At 38.9% G+C, this 16959-nt stretch overlaps 1 protein-coding gene and 1 long non-coding RNA gene across 3 annotated transcripts; both read right to left on the bottom strand.

The window, feature by feature from the left end:
• Nucleotides 1-44: 44 nt before the first annotated feature.
• Nucleotides 45-6904, bottom strand: ucp1 (uncoupling protein 1). Of its 2 annotated transcripts, none has more exons than XM_023292006.3 (7): nucleotides 6746-6904; nucleotides 6463-6596; nucleotides 5388-5586; nucleotides 3744-3941; nucleotides 2719-2820; nucleotides 950-1130; nucleotides 45-823 (listed from the first exon to the last, which is right to left on the bottom strand). In XM_023292006.3, the coding sequence occupies exons 2-7, from the start codon at nucleotides 6586-6588 to the stop codon at nucleotides 709-711; spliced, it is 921 nt and encodes a 306-aa protein (XP_023147774.1). In that variant the 5' UTR covers nucleotides 6589-6596; nucleotides 6746-6904; the 3' UTR covers nucleotides 45-708. The 2 variants fall into 2 exon arrangements, with proteins under 2 accessions (XP_023147774.1, XP_023147775.1); XM_023292007.3 differs by having other exon boundaries at nucleotides 6463-6593; nucleotides 6746-6886.
• A 4098-nt stretch (nucleotides 6905-11002) lies between these two features.
• On the bottom strand, nucleotides 11003-14237 carry LOC129348647 (uncharacterized). Its single transcript, XR_008601261.1, has 2 exons — nucleotides 11883-14237; nucleotides 11003-11848 (listed from the first exon to the last, which is right to left on the bottom strand). It is a non-coding gene; the product is annotated as an uncharacterized LOC129348647 (long non-coding RNA).
• Between the last annotated feature and the right edge of the window lie 2722 nt (nucleotides 14238-16959).

The raw sequence follows: 16959 nt of genomic DNA on the forward strand, positions 1-16959 counted from the left end.
TTACACATTTGAGAGGCCAAGTTTAAAAAAAAAAGCAAACAACATCTGTAAAACAAGTCGAATATATTTAGGATTTATATAAACATGTTTTACACTTATTATCATGGGTGCCAATGTTACTTAGCACATGCAAGGATGCACTGCTTAAAGCTGACACATGGAAAAATGACTCGAGTTATGGATAAGACCTGGTCCTACAATTGAAATTAACAAATCAACTAAGATCTCCAGGGATAGGGTTAGGGTTTCCCGAACCCTAACCCTGGAGATCTCCATAGATTTTGATTTCGAGGGTTTCCGTAACCCAAACCCTTGGAGATCTTCGTTAATTTTGATCTCCAGGGTTAGGGTTACGGAAACCAGAACCCTAACCCTAAATGTTTTTAACTTAAGACTAGCCTTCATTCATGTCTTTGAAACTGAGCCTTTACGTGCAAACTCAGCACATGTCCGTACCATTTGCTCCCACAATGTCTGGAATGGGCTCATTGTGACAAATTATAAATATAAATAGAGACGTGTGTGTGTCTTCTCGTACACAAGAAGTCAAATTCAAGACAGATCGTCCAATGCTCCTTTTTAAACAAAGGATTTTCTCTTTTGTCACGACGGGACAAGAAGATTGTTGGATAAGGCTAAAACGAGAATTTCATTTACACTGGGTTTCCTCATCGATGTTCCAACCCAGCGGCGACAGTCAAAATTTTGTTAATTTGTGGCCTCCATCCTCTTCTTCGAGACCATCATTGCTCTCTTGATTTGCTCGAACGAGACGAACATCACAACGTTCCATGATCCCAGTCTCAGAAACGAGGGCACAAATCTACAAAAAAAACAAGAAAAACAATGAAAGCTAGAAGTGGTCCGCCAATGTGGTGTTACCTAAACCCTATTTACTTCAACTGACGTCAAGCGAGTTTGCTCTGGAGGTCACAGAGGAAAAGTTTACCCCTTGTAGAAGGCCGAGGGCCCCTCTTTAGTCAACATGGTCCAGGCACAGTTGATGGCGCTTTTGTACTGGCCCGGTGGAGAGTTCATGTATCTCGTTTTCACCACATCTACAGGCGAGGCAATCACCGTGGTAACAAAGCCGGCACCGAACGCGGACACGAAGTGGCACGGCAGGTTGTCTGCGGAGAGAGTTGGAAAATGTCTGAATGAATAACGACAACCAGAAGTTGTTTGTTCTCGACTGTGCACCGCAGGAACCTGTGTCAGCACGTTATGTAATCCTGTGACTGATGGAGATAAATGTCGTATCAACTACTGTATTTACAGCACTGTGTGGGGGGAAAAACACCATGTACTGTACTGTGCCGGCATATGTGTCCTTATCAGCTGTGGATGAGGTGAAGAGGTGAGAGGGTGTGTAGATTCTGTCCAATCAGCTGTCTTGCTGAGATGGCAGTACTATAACTGAGGAACACATGTACACTACCATTCAAAAGTATGGACTCACTTAGAAATGTCCTTATTTTTTAAAGAAAAGCATTTTTTTTCAATGAAGATAACATTAAATTAATCAGAAATCCAGTCCAGACATTAATAATGTGGTAAATGACTATTCTAGCTGGAAACAGCTGATTTTAAATGGAATATCTATGTTCCTGTTCCTATTACAAATGATGTGTTGATGATCCTTTCTTTGATTCAGATCTCTACAAGACAGTGAACCTAGAGCATCTGAGTCTTTGAAATAAACACAAACCTTGTGTATATGCCTTCAGAGAACAAAAATGTGTAAACTGCGAGGTAGTTCTCTCCCAACGTTCACATTTATTAATGGTTCCCAAAGCCCCCACTGAATTAGGTAAAAGAGCTTTTATGCATGTTGAACCTTCTGCTCTGAAGCTCTTGATTTAAAATTGCAAAATTTGGTTCCTCTTTGGGAATCATTCAGTGCTGTATGATCATCAATTGCACCCATTGCTCTCATTGAGTCTCTCTTTAAAGTGGTTTTAGTTCAAGGAATGTATTTCATGTTCATAGTTGTCAGGTTAATGTGAGGTATATCTATAATGCAAAACACTGTATTTACACTACTGTTCACAAGTTACAAATGTCCTTATTTTTGATAGAAAAGCAATTTTTTCAGTGAAGATAACATTAACCCCTTGACGCCCGAATATATTGACAATTAAATTAAAAATATTTTTTGTGTGTTTTTGCTTTTCAGCTGATGCTAAAATAAGTGGAGACTGTTAATTTGTCTATTACACATAAAATACATATAATAATAATAACAGATACATAATAATTAGGTCCCACTCCGACCGGTCCTACGAGAAACCAGTGCTTGCAAAAGGTTCTGACGTACGTACTGAATATGCACAAACCGACATTGGGGGAATGGATACACTATCTCGGCTGCAGGCTGAAAATGGTATGTTGCAAATTTGCGATAATGGGCGTCAAGGGGTTAAATTAATCAGAAATACAGACTAGACACGGTTAATGTGGTAAATGACTATTCTAGCTGGAAACAGCTGATTTTTAATGGAATATCTACATAGAGGTACAGAGGAACATTTCCAGCAACCATCACTCCTGTGTTCTAATGCTACATTGTGTTAGCTACTGGTGTTGAAAGGCTAACTGATGATTAGAAAACCCTTGTGCAGTTATGTTAGCACATGAATAAAAGTGTGAGTTTTCATGGAAAGCATGAAATTGTGTGGGTGACCCAAAACTTTTGAACAGTAGCATATGAACACTCACCTGACATCAGCTTGTGTTTGAGGATGGCCTCCTTGATCAGATCGTACGTAACCAGCTCTGTGCAGTTGACCAACGCATTTCTTGTGATGTTTGGTAATGTTCCTGGAGGAAACGAGAACAATTCCACATCATTCCAGGGAAAATCAACCGGTGCTTACTACCAGACCGGCTCAGAAGCTGCTGACTTAGGGTGAAGGTAGGGGACACCCTGGACAGGTCACCAGTCTATCACAGGGCTACATATAGAGACAAACAATCACACTCACATTCACACCTACAGATAATTTAGAGTTACCAATTAACCTCAGCATGTTTTTGAACTATGGGAGGAAGCCGGAGAACCTGGAGAAAATCCAAGCATGCACAGGGAGAACATGTAAACTCTATGCAGAAAGATGCGATAGACGCAAACTTGGGGATCTTCTAGCTGCAAGGCGACCAAGCCACTGTGCAGCCAGAATGAATCATTGCTAGAAATAAAATGTAGGTAGAAAATTTGACTTTTCATTTGTTGTATTTGTAACCTCTTTCACACTTCTAAAGTTTCCTTTATTCATTCAACGTGCCAAGGCTTGTTTGTATAACTCAACATCACAGGTATTAATTAACCTGGTGCAGTTTTGCAAGAACTATTTGACTGAAACTTTGACTCAGAGTTGGTTATAGACTTCATCACGTTGAACAATCATGTTGGCTTGGGTTTGTGACACCTGGAATGGATGTAAAATTGATTTGGATGCAGTTTTTAGAAGACCTTAAATGTGGGTTTTAGCCTTGAAAAGACCATGTAGTTAGCATGAAATTTCACCTCACCCGTATGCACTTCCAAGGCCTGTCACTCTGAAAATATTCGTAGTATTAAGATAAACTTTTGCACGGTTCTGTTAAATGTACTAAAGGTATTAAACATCAAAAAACTGCTGAGTCTGGAGAGGTGAAATGGGATTTTTTTCTGATTTTGGTGCTTTGATTTTATTGATAAATGATTTCTGGGTCTTTAATGACGTGTGATGCTCAAACGGCACCTTTCCAGAGTCCTCGTATGCCTTCATTCTGGAAGATGTGCTTGTAGGCCTGCATGGTGCCATTGTAGCGACGAGCCACGCCATCCAGGTTCATCTGGGCCTGAAATCGAACCTTGACCACGTCGGTGGGTTGTGCGAAGGACACTGCCATCGCTCCCGTAGTGCAGCCAGCCAGGATACGAATCAGCACACCGGGATCTACAGAAAGACAGAAGCAGCAGTAGAATATGACCTTACATTGTCACAATTACTTCATTTAACTACAGTTTACTGGAGTTTTGGTAATTTAGGAACTAGTTATGGGTCATTCCAGAATTGGAGGACATTTGGGCTTCAAAATGTTTGAAAAATAACCTTCTCTTTTACAATTTCCTGCCACATATTCATCATTAATAGGTAAACTATCAAAGGCTTGATTGGCTCAGCTTACACATCAATGGTACCATTTTTATTCCATGTTTTATTTGTTGTTTGCTAACCCTACTCTAATCACAGAAACAGGGTTGTTAATCCATGCTAATGTTAGCTTTTTCTCAGGAGTAGAAGCTAGATATTTAGCTAGATGTTACTGCTGACCAAGAGGATAAACTGACTGATGGAAAACAGTCAGAAGAATGAGTCTGATCCTGATATGAGTTAGAGTGAGACAATCAAGGCTTACAATGTTATGAAAAATAGAAGAGAGTAGATAGCTTTGCTCTACACATTCTTTTGGAAAACTGTTTGATGAAGTTAATTCCAGCGTTCATGTGATTAACTGTTTTTTTCTTCTTCTACCAGCTAAAAAGGTTATGCTAACAGGGTTGTTGTGGGACACATGCATAACAATTATTATTTAAAATATTATGTTGATTAAAAAAATGTTTCCACAATAACAGGCAACATCAATGAACAATACCAAAAAAATTAGGTTTAAATTTCATTTTAACTGTTTTATTTGAGATTCAGTTTGGTCATCAGGGGGGTGGGACAAGAGAAAAATGGCATTTTAGGGGGAACTCCAGACTTATTTGGTATTTAAAAAAAATATTTTCAAACATTCTTTTCTCCTACTTTTTTTTTTAGATTTGGTCTCAGGACAAGTAAATTTACACAACAACTGCATGTTTTAGTATTTTATACATGGATTATTTTAAATTTGATGGGTGGGACGTAAAATGTCATCCAATTCTGGAATGACCCATATATTTATGCATCAATAATTATGTGAAAATTGCCTCATCAGTTTATAAAAGAAAGATAAGACACAGATTAAACTACCCACACTGCAAAAATTCCATAGCAATTTTACTCAAAAGATAAGGTTTCCTGAGATACACAAATTGATTTCAAATATTCGCCCAAATCTCGCCCAAATAGTTTTTCTCCTGCCTAAGCTCCTATGGCAGGTCTGTCTTCCTTAGCTCTTCCTTGTTTTTGCTCCTACAAAAGGTTTGTTTGGTTGAGTTTATCTGACTTGATATCAAAGGGCACAGGCTATCACTTGTGAGACAGATTATAAAAGCCGCTGATGATTGTGATTTTGAGCTCTCAAGATAAAACCGTCTTGACCTGACGTCCCACCTTGATGCCAACACTTTTGCTTGTGGACATATTCTGATGAGGGGAAAACTGAATATATTTTATTTAGTACTCATCACTTACTGTCTTTGCCTCCGGTGTAGAAGTTTTTGACGTTGTCGTAGAGGCCGATTCTGATGGAGGCGAAGCACAGCTGTCTCTGGAGCCCGGCTACCAGCCCGTTGTACAGAGACCTGGGGCCCTCTGTCCGGATCATGGTGCTGATGGTCCCAAACACCCCCCTGTAGCGGATGCCTCCCACTGCTGTCTTCTCTCCCTGAATCTGGGGTCACACATTGTACTCAAGGCTGAAACCAGCTTTACAGAGCAGAAGCCTTCAGACTGAACGGTGCGCAATTGATTTTGGGGTTCTGAGGCGGACAAAGTTGAAAGTGCTCAATCAATAACGCCAACAGCACACCGTGTTCCTAAGTAGTTTAGAGTAGGGGTGTCAAACATGTGGCCAGTGGGCCAATACCGGCCCTCCAGAGGGTCCAATCCGGCCCACGAGACGACTTTGCAAAGTGTAACAATTACAGAGAAGACATTAAGTGCAATTTTTCAATAAAAGTAACTGCTGTTTTAAATTTGTCCTCAACTTTTATGTATTTCTTATGTATAAATTTTCTACATTTCCAAGGCAGCGGGATAATTTAACCTTCTTTCTTCATGGTTCCTATTTTAGTTTGTGGGGTGTGGTGCTCAGGATTACTACACAGATGTACAAATGAGTGTAAATGTTTTGATCATAACGCAAAATGCTAGATTGTTCAGTTCCAGACGGACTGAATGTTTTGTGCCTTTGTAGACACTCTGTGAGCTGCAAGTTGTAATGTGTCAATGATAAACGACAATATAATGTTGTTGATATTGAACTTATTTGTCAGAAGAAATTTCAGGTAGTTCATAACGTTTAGTAAAAGGACAGTTCATTAAATGTGAATATTGTCAGAATGTACGTTTTTACACTAAAACAAAGGGAAATATTTGGAGTTGTGGTTATTTATGGGTTGTTATGCTGCGATATTTAGAACTAAAATGAGTTTGACACCCCTGATTTAGAGCCAAACTAAACATGATGAAGGTTATGCTCCTGATGTGTTCAGTGACGGTGAATAAATAGGGATTTTTCTCATCTTTTCTCATAATTAGCATGTACCTGTAGTCTGACTTTGGCTGTGTCCAGAGGAAATGTGACGATATCGGCTATACAGGCGGCCGCTCCAGCACTCGCCATCTTCACCCCCAGAGGAGGAGGAACATCTGAGGGTTTAAGTCCGACCATGTTTCCTGCTACACGCAAACACACACATCAAATCAGAGCATAAACATTAACCCCATGTACGAATCATTCATCTTTTTACATGTCCATTAAGGTTGATATCTTTTATGATCCGGTCATCAAAGTGTAGATTGATGATAAAGAAATAAAACTCACTTACGTTGTTTGTCTACAACTTAAGGTTCCTGTTGATGCTCAGTTTTATTTCTTTATTTATTTTTTGTTGCCAGGCAGGATTGGATCGGCCAGATTTTATAATCTATACAGGGCCTCGCTCCACGGAAAGGAAAGAAGCATCCTTTGGCTTGTATTTATATATTTTCTGGCCGGCTTTTTTTTTATGACATCCACAGAGAGGCGTTACTGTGTGCTCCTGTACTCCGGGTCTAATCAAAGTCCACAGACTCTCACAAAGTCAATGTTCAATTTGCCCCACAGTGCAGGCACTTTGGAGAAAAACAACTATTTTACTTTCCCATTCTGTCACTGGAATTTGAGAGTCTTTTCATCTAAATTGTTGTTTATCCCCCAAAGTTTGAGCCTCTAAATGTAATTTTCTTGAACTCAGATTTACATTTACCTTCTAAAGTGGAATTTGTACATCAGCAGATTTAGTTCCTGTCTTGTGTTTGTCACTGACTTAATAAGCAACTATTTACATCGTTAGTGTACCAAGTGTTAATGATAATAGAGCAGTATCACATGGATCCACTGGAGGTTCATCTTTTCTCTGAGCCAATGACAGCACAAACGTGTAAACAACAGTGTTTACAGCTGATTGGCTAATTCACAGTCTGTCCTGCAGGATTTATAGCCTCACAGCACGTTGTCCTTTCACTTTTCCGGCAGCGTATCAGTCAGTTTTCCTTCATTTATAATTCTGTTGTCTGTTACAGCTTTCACATTTTGGCTGAAGATGAGCTGCCGGGAGGTGGGAGAGTCGTGACGTGATCTGGTGACTGAACTTCAGCATATAGCAGATAAGAACTTTGCATCACGCCATGTTTGGCCTCCCAGCAGCTTGGCAGGAGAAAGTGTTTGTTTCACAATACGACATGCGGCCCACACAGCTTCTAAAAGAGCAGAAAATTAAAGGAGGAAAAAAATATGCAGATGGTCCCTTTTCCCCACAGGTTCACCTGTAGCAAAGATGAATGCAGCGCTGCTGAATCCTCCCCTCGTCAAGTTTTTAAAGTTCAGTCTTTGTTGAAGCTGGTTAAGACACATTTTAATTCTGCATTTTGGTTTGTGCTTTTCTGCTTTGTGGTGCTGATAAATTGTGCTACATATTGTATTATATGTGTTACTAATGTCTAATATTTGCCCTCCCATTTACTGCATATAAGGGAGAATCTTAAATGTACGGAGCCCCTCTGGTGACATGGTGAAAAAAAAAAATAATTCGTGGCCACAATATAGATATAACGTGCGCACGAAATACTAATTCGTTCGCACGAAATACTAATTCGTTCGCGCGAAACACTAATTTGTGGCCACGAAGTAGGTATACTGTGCGCACGAAATAGTACCTAATACTATTAATATCATTCCTGGACAGCTGGGTGAGCAAATCGAGCGCACCGTCTCTACAACCTGCAATAATCTGTGTACGGGGCTCCGCACCCTACGTGATGTTCCTAAAGTGAGTATCTTTTCTTAGCTGTTTTAGTCAATATGTTGTTATCCCGCATTTAGGCAGTTATTTATTTAGGCCTGTGTTTGATACTTTGTTGCAACGGGTAGCTATCTGCTGACGTGTCACTCCATTTACAAACTTTTATCCTCATCCTGTTACGACACGTTGTTTTGTTGTGCTAATATGTAGCCGTAAACTCATTGGTGTCTGTAGGAGCTGCAGCCCTGCACACATATCAGGACACTTTTCAAGAACAGCTGAGAGGTGTAGGCTACTACTAAGCGAGGTATGTTGAGCATAAAACCAGAGTTTTCTGTGTCAGGAAGGTGTGTCTGTTTTAACCTGGCTGGATTACCGTGCTAACTTATGCTGCAGGTACGGTTGCTACCTTTCAGAAATGAAAATAAAGGACGCCCACCACGGCTCCTTGGGGCCACAGTTCAGTAAAATCGAGAAAGAAAAAATGAAAGCTGCTACCGACCTCTCGCTTTTACAAAGTTTTTTTCATGTTTTTTTTTGGCTCTTTAACCCAGTAGGAAAGCTGTATATGACCTTTTCATTTTGGACTGTTAACATTCAAATTATGATGGACTTGTTTCCTTGTTTATGTGAATTACAACATCATTAGCTGTAACATCTGCCTGTTCTGTAAAGCTGGTAGCTCAACGACAGCATCCTGAGGGCAATTAAGTGACAAATACTGTGCAAGAACAGCACTATTACAACCCTGTCAATTTCCACTTCTTAGAATGTTTACTGCCAATTATCACACATAAAACAAGAAATAATATTCTGTACTAATACTTCTGTACTACCCAATACACAGTGAATAAATATTATCTGAAAGTCGGGTTATTGTTGTTTATCAGCACAATACAAAAAGATTCATGTTAGACATATTCCAATTAAGACTAATTAGGGCTGCACAGTGGTGTAGTGGTTAGCACTTTCGCCTTGCAGCAAGAAGGTCCCTGGTTCGCGTCCCGGCTTTCCCGGGATCTTTCTGCATGGAGTTTGCATGTTCTCCCTGTGCATGCGTGGGTTTTCTCCGGGTACTCCGGCTTCCTCCCACGGTCCAAAAATATGCTGAGGTTAATTGATCATTCTAAATTGCCCGTAGGTGTGAATGTGAGAGTGCTTGTTTGTCTTTGTATGTGGCCCTGCGACAGACTGGCGACCTGTCTAGGGTGTCCCCTGCCTTCACCCGAGTCAGCTGGGATAGACTCCAGGTAAATTTACCTCAATAATATGAATGTTCAGGTTAAGATTGTACAGTGATATTTATTATGTAAGTTTAGCTGATTAAAGTTTATGACTCTGCACTAAAATATTATTTAAATTGACATCATTATTATAATATTTAGGGTCAGACCCTACAGTATTGAGATTAAGAAATCAAATATTCTATAAAATGTAAATACACTGAACTCATTTGGATATATTTAAGTGAGACTCTACAATATTATTTGACACAAATCTATCTAAATCAAAATTTTAATAATTTTCACACCAAACATTTACTGGACTGATTTAAATATTAAAATCACTCCTTTCTAATCCTCTGCTGTACGTTCAAACCTGAGGCCTTAAATAGAAACACACAAGTATCTGATTGAAGGAACTTCTGCAGAGTCCTGGTTCCAGAACATGATGATAGAATTATAGACAAACTTTAACAAAAGCTGCCTGAGAGTTTACAGGTTTTTATGTTGGATTTCTTCAGTAATTTAATGAGCATTATCAGCAATAATCAAGTGTTCATTTGATGAACTTGATTTCCTAAAACATCCAGAATTGGAGCTCATATCTTTGGCAGCTGTAAAGTTTCTGCTCCTTCAAAGTTCACAACACAATGAATGAATTCCTAAAACACTCTCAATGCTGGAGAGCGTTTGATGCTGAAGCAGTGATCAGTTTTTCTGTTTCTTCTCTGGAGATGCACAATGAGGGACGTCTGCAGTGACTGAGAAAGAGTCTCACCACATCCTGACATGAGGAAAAAGACTTCATTGAAGACTACAATGAGAAAAACTATCAGACAGCAGACAGCTGGATTCAAGGTGAGCTCTGAACATTTGATCTGGAACAGGAATTCAATAACTGCAGCATGAGCTTCATTTCAGTCTGTAGCTGCTGAATTCATGGATGAATCATCTGGCACTAGAGAAGAACACCATCAAACATCCACGTCAGCTGATGGAGGTCCAAGAGTCTCACCAAACAACCAACCTACAGAGTGAAGACCTCAAATCTGATTGGACGGCCTCCTATTCAGCCACATGTGTGAACAAATGCCTCTAAGTTGATTTGTTTTCTAAAATAAATCTAGTTTGAGTCCTAATCTATGCCTGTGTGTTTGCTTCTTTACACCGCTGTTAACAGTTTAGGCTGTTAGATTGTTCCAGATAAGACAAGTACAAGATTCTTCAGAGCCGTTCTACCACGAGCCTGACAGGAAGAACTCCAACAGCTACTGAATGTTCCTGTGGTTCCCTCAAGGCTACAGGAGGAGCCCTACGACAACGAGCCGGTCCACCTGATGGTGGCCAGTCGCTGCAGTTCAAAGCCAACACCGACTACGTGGACTTCTACTGGACCACATGGAGGCCTTCAAACCGGACCAACAAGTTCACTGACTCCCCGACTCGTGGGTCTGAGGACGCCGCCGAGCCTCGGTCCAGCCGGCCTCCTGTCTGTGGGTGTTTGAGTGCTGAGAGGTTTGTGGATGTAAGTGAACGTGTCTGTGTTGAAACAGCAGCTTTGGACTCACTAACGCCAGGAAAAACCAAGAGCTCCTTTATTTGTGACTTCCACTAAAAAACTGATGAAAATAAGTTTGTCAGGGTTCTGACTGATAACAGATTATTAAATAATGAAAATAATCGTTTAAATATTCCTTTAAACAATCCTTTTAGGTCTACATTTCCTTTACACTGACTTCTTGGTGTATGTACAAGTATTTTGGGTGGAATATACCATTAAGCCTGATGTTCAGGGGTTCTTCTGGGAATATACCATTAAACCAACCTTTTAGGTAAATGTTCCAAGATGTTGAGTAGAATATACCATCAGATCAACCTTTTAGATCTACATTGGAAGATTTTAGAGTAGAATATTATTCCAAACCATCCTTTAGGTCTACATTTAAGGTGGAATACTCCTTTACACCAAGATTTTTTGGTCTACATTGGAGGATTTTAGGTGGAATTTTCTTCCAAACCATCTTTTAGTCTACATTTAAGGATGTTTAGGATGGTATATTCTTCCAAACCAACTTCTCAGGTCTACATTTCAGGTGGAATATTCCCCCATACTAACTTTTTTGGTCTACATTGAAGGATTTTTTCTAAACCACCCTTTTGGGTCTATATTTGAGGTTTTAGGTGGAATATTCCTTTTAACCAGCCCCTCAGGTCTCTTTGAGGATTTTGGATGGAATATTCGGTTAAACCAACATTTTAGGTGCATGTCCAAGGATTTTTGGTGGAATGTCCTTTTAAGGTGGATGTTTGAGGACCTTGTAGGTGGAATACTCCCTGTGTCCTTTCTCTGAGTGTCCCTGGTCCCAGAGCTGGATGCTTCAGATGTGTAGTTGTTCTCCCACCAACTGTAACCCTCTACCTCTATCTCTACCCCTCTATCTGTACCCCTCTATCTCTACCTCTACCCCTCTATCTCTACCTTTCTACCTCTTCTGTCCCTCTCAACCCGCCCGGCCAGCAGGCAGATGGGTCCCCCCACATTAGAGCCGGGTTCTGCTCGAGGTTTTTTTCCCTGTTAAAAGGGTGTTTTCCTTGCCACTGTCGCCTTTTGGCTTGCTCTGGGGGTCAGGCATATGGGTTCTGTAAAGCGTCTCGAGACAATTTGACTGTAATTGACACTATATAAATAAAATTGAATTGAATTGGAATTGAATTGAAACCAACCTTTTAGGTCAACATTCAAAGATTTAAGGTGGAATATTCCTTTAAACCAACCTAAATTTCATGTTTTGATCATTATCAAGTGAGAAACCTCAATCCAGACTCCTCATAATGACCTTTGAGATTTATGCTGCTGTTGTTTTAGTCCAGACTAAATGACAGAAATCCACAACTGTAATTTTATTTCAGGACTCGGTTATTAAATGTCAAAACAATCCATGTGACTCTAAAAACTCAACAGCTTTACAAACTCTAAGATTAAACTCTCCACAAGGATCCAAAATAAGTTGGACTTCTACATGAGAGCTTTAATTATTCTTCATCTACTTCCTGAAAAGTTTGGTCAATAAAAAAGACAAAAACTAATATTTTCAGCTGAACTAAAGACAGACTTTGTGATTTTTCTGCTCACATGTTGTGTTGTTGTAAACTTACTCTTTCAAATAAATAGCTGCCTAACCCCCTGGAAACCAGCGTTTGTCCTGTTTTTGTGTTGCTCCTCTGTGACTCTAGACAGCCGGGTTGTAATGTTTTTTGAGCAACACACCATACTATGACGTTTTTACAATGATGGTTCTACTATGGAAACAGTTTGACATGTTCAGGTGTTCTTTGTGTGAAAACTCAGAGATTTCAGGTATCAGAAGGTGGTTTTCAACTTTCTTTGTTAACTTTCTGCTTCAACTTTAAACTAAATTTCCTTCACTAGCCCAGCCCTCTGGACTTCCAGTAAGCTGTGTTCCTATTGGCTGTCCAGGTGGCTGCTTGGTGTTATCAGGAACACCTGAGCAGCTCAGTGTCTTCCTGCTTTATTTAGCTGCAGACAAACATTTCCTCTGCTTGTCTTCACCACTGAACCGTTTGGCTCCATTGCTTTAATTTGTTCTTTAGGCGTTGGCTTGCAGCTTCCAGCAGTAAAATCGTCTTTAATGTGTTTCTTGGTGTGTTTTAGGGCTTTGTACTGGATAGTTGTCTTGGTAAATGTGGTTCTTGAGCCACAGTTAGCACATGGTGCTAATGTGTGCAGTGATTAGTGGATTTGGTGCAGCTGAGTTGTGTCTTTATCTTGGCTGTAGTGAGTCTTTCGAGGTTTTTGGTCAGACACATTCTGTATTCTTGTTTGTGAACCATCGTTGGTTGTCCAGAAGGTAAGAGTTCCTGTCCTGATTCTCTGTTCTCAGAGGTTCTCTGGTAGGCTGCAGGAGACTTCAGTGTTTGGGTTGTGCTAGTTTGGTTTTTGTATGGTTTCATTTGGATGACTATCTTGAGGCCCCTCCATGTGGTTTAGTGAGGTTTTCTGGAACAGTTCTACAAAGCAACCTGCAGCAGAAGAGACTTTGAGAGTTTTTAGGAAGTTCTGGAGACCAGACTGTAGAGCAGCAGAAACATTTGTCAGCAGTTTGAGCAGGAGAAGGTGATCTTCAGAGTAGAAATGAGACAGAAACCTTCTTGACCCGTGTGGTGAGGTCCTGTACCAAGAGTTTGAGCAGGTTGTGAAGAGTCTGTAGTTCTTTAGTCTGAAAGCACAAGAAGAGTCGACTCATTAAAGGAGAAAACAGGAGATATTGTTGGTTCTTCTGTCATTCTGCAGTTTCCTTAGACGGAATATCAAGTTTATATTGTAAATGATTTCCCATGTGAGCCCAAAAAGACTTCAATAAACTCCCTCCATCCCCTGGACACAACATATTTTATTACCATGTTAAATCTTTTTTTAAAAATATGTTTTTGAGTTTTAATCATAGTTTTAGCATCCTTTTTTTTCTCTTTGCTTGTTTAGTTTTGTCATCTGTGTGAAAGGTGCTAAACAAATAAAGTTGAATTGATAAACTGAATAATTGACTAACTCATGATTGTGAAAAAAGAAGTATTTTCATTGTGATTTAAGGGTTTGTTTCATTTTTAAGGTTGGGGTTAAAATCTTGACAGAAAAAAAAATTAAAGAAATAAACTACATTTAAAAAAAGCAATTAAATCAAAGGAAATAACATTCAATACAATAAAACTTTTAAAAAGAAAATTAAACATTAAATAAAGTTAAATTATATTAAACAGACAAAATATTCAATTAGATAATGAAACAGAAGATACAAAACATGTCATTATGAAATTAAACAATTTTTGAAACAAATATTAAACATTAAAGATGAAATATTTTAGATAATTAAACATTTAAAAAATACAATTAAACAAGAATATTAAACATTTAAAAAAATACAAAACATTTAATTAGATTATTAAAGCTTTAAAATGACAAAACATTTAATTCAAAAATTAAATGTTTAATTAGAAAATTACATCTCAAAGACAATAAAACTTTAAATAAGAATTAAACAGAAAATACAATGAAGCATTTAAAAAGAAAATGAAACATTAAAAGGTGGTAAAACATTTAAAAAGAAAAATGTTAACAAAGATTTAATCAAAAAATGAAACACGGGGAAAGAAAAGGAAATTTTTCAAACAAGCCGATAAACCATTTGAAAAAACAACAATTAAACATTAAAAAGACAAAATGTTTCGAAATCAAATTAGACAGTAGAAAAGAATAAAAGGTGAGAAAAAAGCAAAACTAAACATTTAAGAAGAATCAAACTAAAGACAAAACATTTGAAAAGACACCAGTTAAACTTTAGAAGATCAAATTAAACAGAAGAGACAATAAAACGATCAAAAATAGCAAAAACAGATAAAGGTCTGAAAGGGTTTTCTAGTCTGAAATGAAAGCATCAAGTTGTTTTTTCAAACATTTCCTCTTTCTATGTTCTTGGTTTGATTGTGGATAGATTTACTAAGAACTCATTTCAGAAAACTGCTTTCCAGATAAAGTCTACTAGTAGTTGAAGGCATTGATCAAACTAATGTTACCTTCTGATCTCCACAAACTTTACTGTTCAGTGAAGAGAATCAAAGTTTGTTGAGGATTTCTAAAAATCCACAGGTGAAGGTTTGAGAAGAACTCAGATGGATGGTCTAAATGTGAAATCAAGACTCATGGTCACAAGTTTTAAGGCTTCTGTTAACCAGAAAGTTCAAACAAACAGAGAAGTACTGAGAAACTTTTAAAACTTCAGTCGTCAGACTGTCTGAAGGTTCAAACTAACAGAGAACTACTCAAGAACTTTCAAGATTTCAGTCCTGAGACTGTCGAAAAGCTCAAACTAACAGAGAACTACTCAGGAACTGAGAAGATATCAGTCCTTGGACTGTCTGAAAGTTCAATCTAACAGAGATCTACTGTGGGACTTAGAAAATTTCAGCCCTCAGACTGTGTGAAAGCTCAGGTCCTGAGGACTCGGGAGGTGTGGAGGCTTTGAAAAGTCTTGGAACTGAGGGTTCCACCCTCCAGCACAAAGGCTGAAGTCCAACCTCCCGAGAAAAACGGTCGAGTCGAAATTCAAGTTTAAAAAAAACTCGAAAATGGCAAAAAATAGATGATAAATGCGCAAAAACCAGAAGAATTAGTATCTGAGCGAATAGCTCAGGGGATAAGAAGAGTGACTACCAAGTGGAAGGTCGCAGGTTCAAGACCAGGCACTGGCACTTTTCTTTGTTTGTCTTTGTCAGGATTTTGTTAAAATTTAAGCAGGGTCTGGTCTTGAACCAGCGACCTGCAGCTCCATAGGTAAACCCTTAACTCACTGAGCTACAGATCAGTTGAAAAGAAATGATTTCGTCGTCCCTTTGGCATCGTAGTTAGTAAAGTGACCACGTGGGTGGAACCAAGGCGGAGTCAGGGTGGAGTCAGGGCGGAGAGTAGGCGGGGAGGTGGGTGGCGGCTTCCCCCCTCTACTCCCCCACCTCCCCACATCACCCACCACACCTTCCCCCGCCCGACGAGTTCTTCGAGTCTCCACGAGTTCTTCGAGTCTCCACAGGTTTTCCCGACTTTCTTGAGTTTACACGAGGTCGGAGGCAGAAGAAGTTGTCATGAAGAGGTGTTGAAGTCGGCCAGGATGGACTGACTTTTTACAGCAACTAAAAGGACGACGACTAGAAGAGCAGGTCTTTAACCACCATCCATAAAATCCATGGAGTCAACTCCAGAGAAATGAAGGGAGGTCAACTTTTATCAACCTCCATCCAGACGTTCAACTTGATATCTTTACTTGGAGATTTTTAGCACCACAAACCTTTAGCATCACACTTTATTATCATTTATTAGGACTTTAATGGAATCCACCAGCAGATTTAGTTTTTGTTGACAAACTTTATTCTTGTCATCGTGGGACTGCAGTATTTAAAACTGTTCCTTCTATTTGACCTCATGTTTATTAGTTTTAGTGGAGAAAGTTATTTTAGTTGTCGATTAGTCTCTTAAAAAACAAATAATAAATTGGATTAATCAAGAGGCTTAAATTTCTTACTTTGTCATTTTAAATATGACAAAAAAATATAAAAATAAAGTGTCTTGAGACAATTTGATCTGTAATTGGCGTTATATAAATAAAATTGAATTCAAATTGTATGTATCTTGTAATGTTGGAGTAATTCAGCCATATATGTTGGAAAACACATTTTCTTTGTCCATTAATCTGTTGATTGTTTTCTCCACTAATTCATTTCTTGTTTTGGTTTATAAAATGTCAAACCCAAATATATTCAGTTTACTGTCATAAAAACCAAAAAGATTTACATTCATGATGCAGGAATCAGACAGTTTTTCACTTTTTATCTTAGTTTAGTCAGAAAGATAGTTGATAATGTGTGAATTGTTGCAGCTTGTGAGCCGTAGAAGGTTTTAATCTTTGGGGCCGAGTGTCAAAAAACATTTAGAAACCAGCATCCACGAAACACTCAACAAGATTTTAACAT

The sequence above is a fragment of the Amphiprion ocellaris genome, chromosome 4 (genome assembly GCF_022539595.1).
Source record: "Amphiprion ocellaris isolate individual 3 ecotype Okinawa chromosome 4, ASM2253959v1, whole genome shotgun sequence".
In the NCBI taxonomy this organism is placed as follows: domain Eukaryota; kingdom Metazoa; phylum Chordata; class Actinopteri; family Pomacentridae; genus Amphiprion; species Amphiprion ocellaris.

Excerpts from the sequence above, each read along its gene's own strand:
- ucp1 (XM_023292006.3), bottom strand. The coding sequence starts at position 6,588 with ATGGTCGGACTTAAACCCTCAGATGTTCCTCCTCCTCTGGGGGTGAAG. Across the intron at positions 3,942-5,387 it reads CTACACCGGAGGCAAAGACA|ATCCCGGTGTGCTGATTCGT; the intron begins GTAAGTGATGAG and ends GTCTTTCTGTAG. Across the intron at positions 2,821-3,743 it reads CATACGAGGACTCTGGAAAG|GAACATTACCAAACATCACA; the intron begins GTGCCGTTTGAG and ends CGTTTCCTCCAG.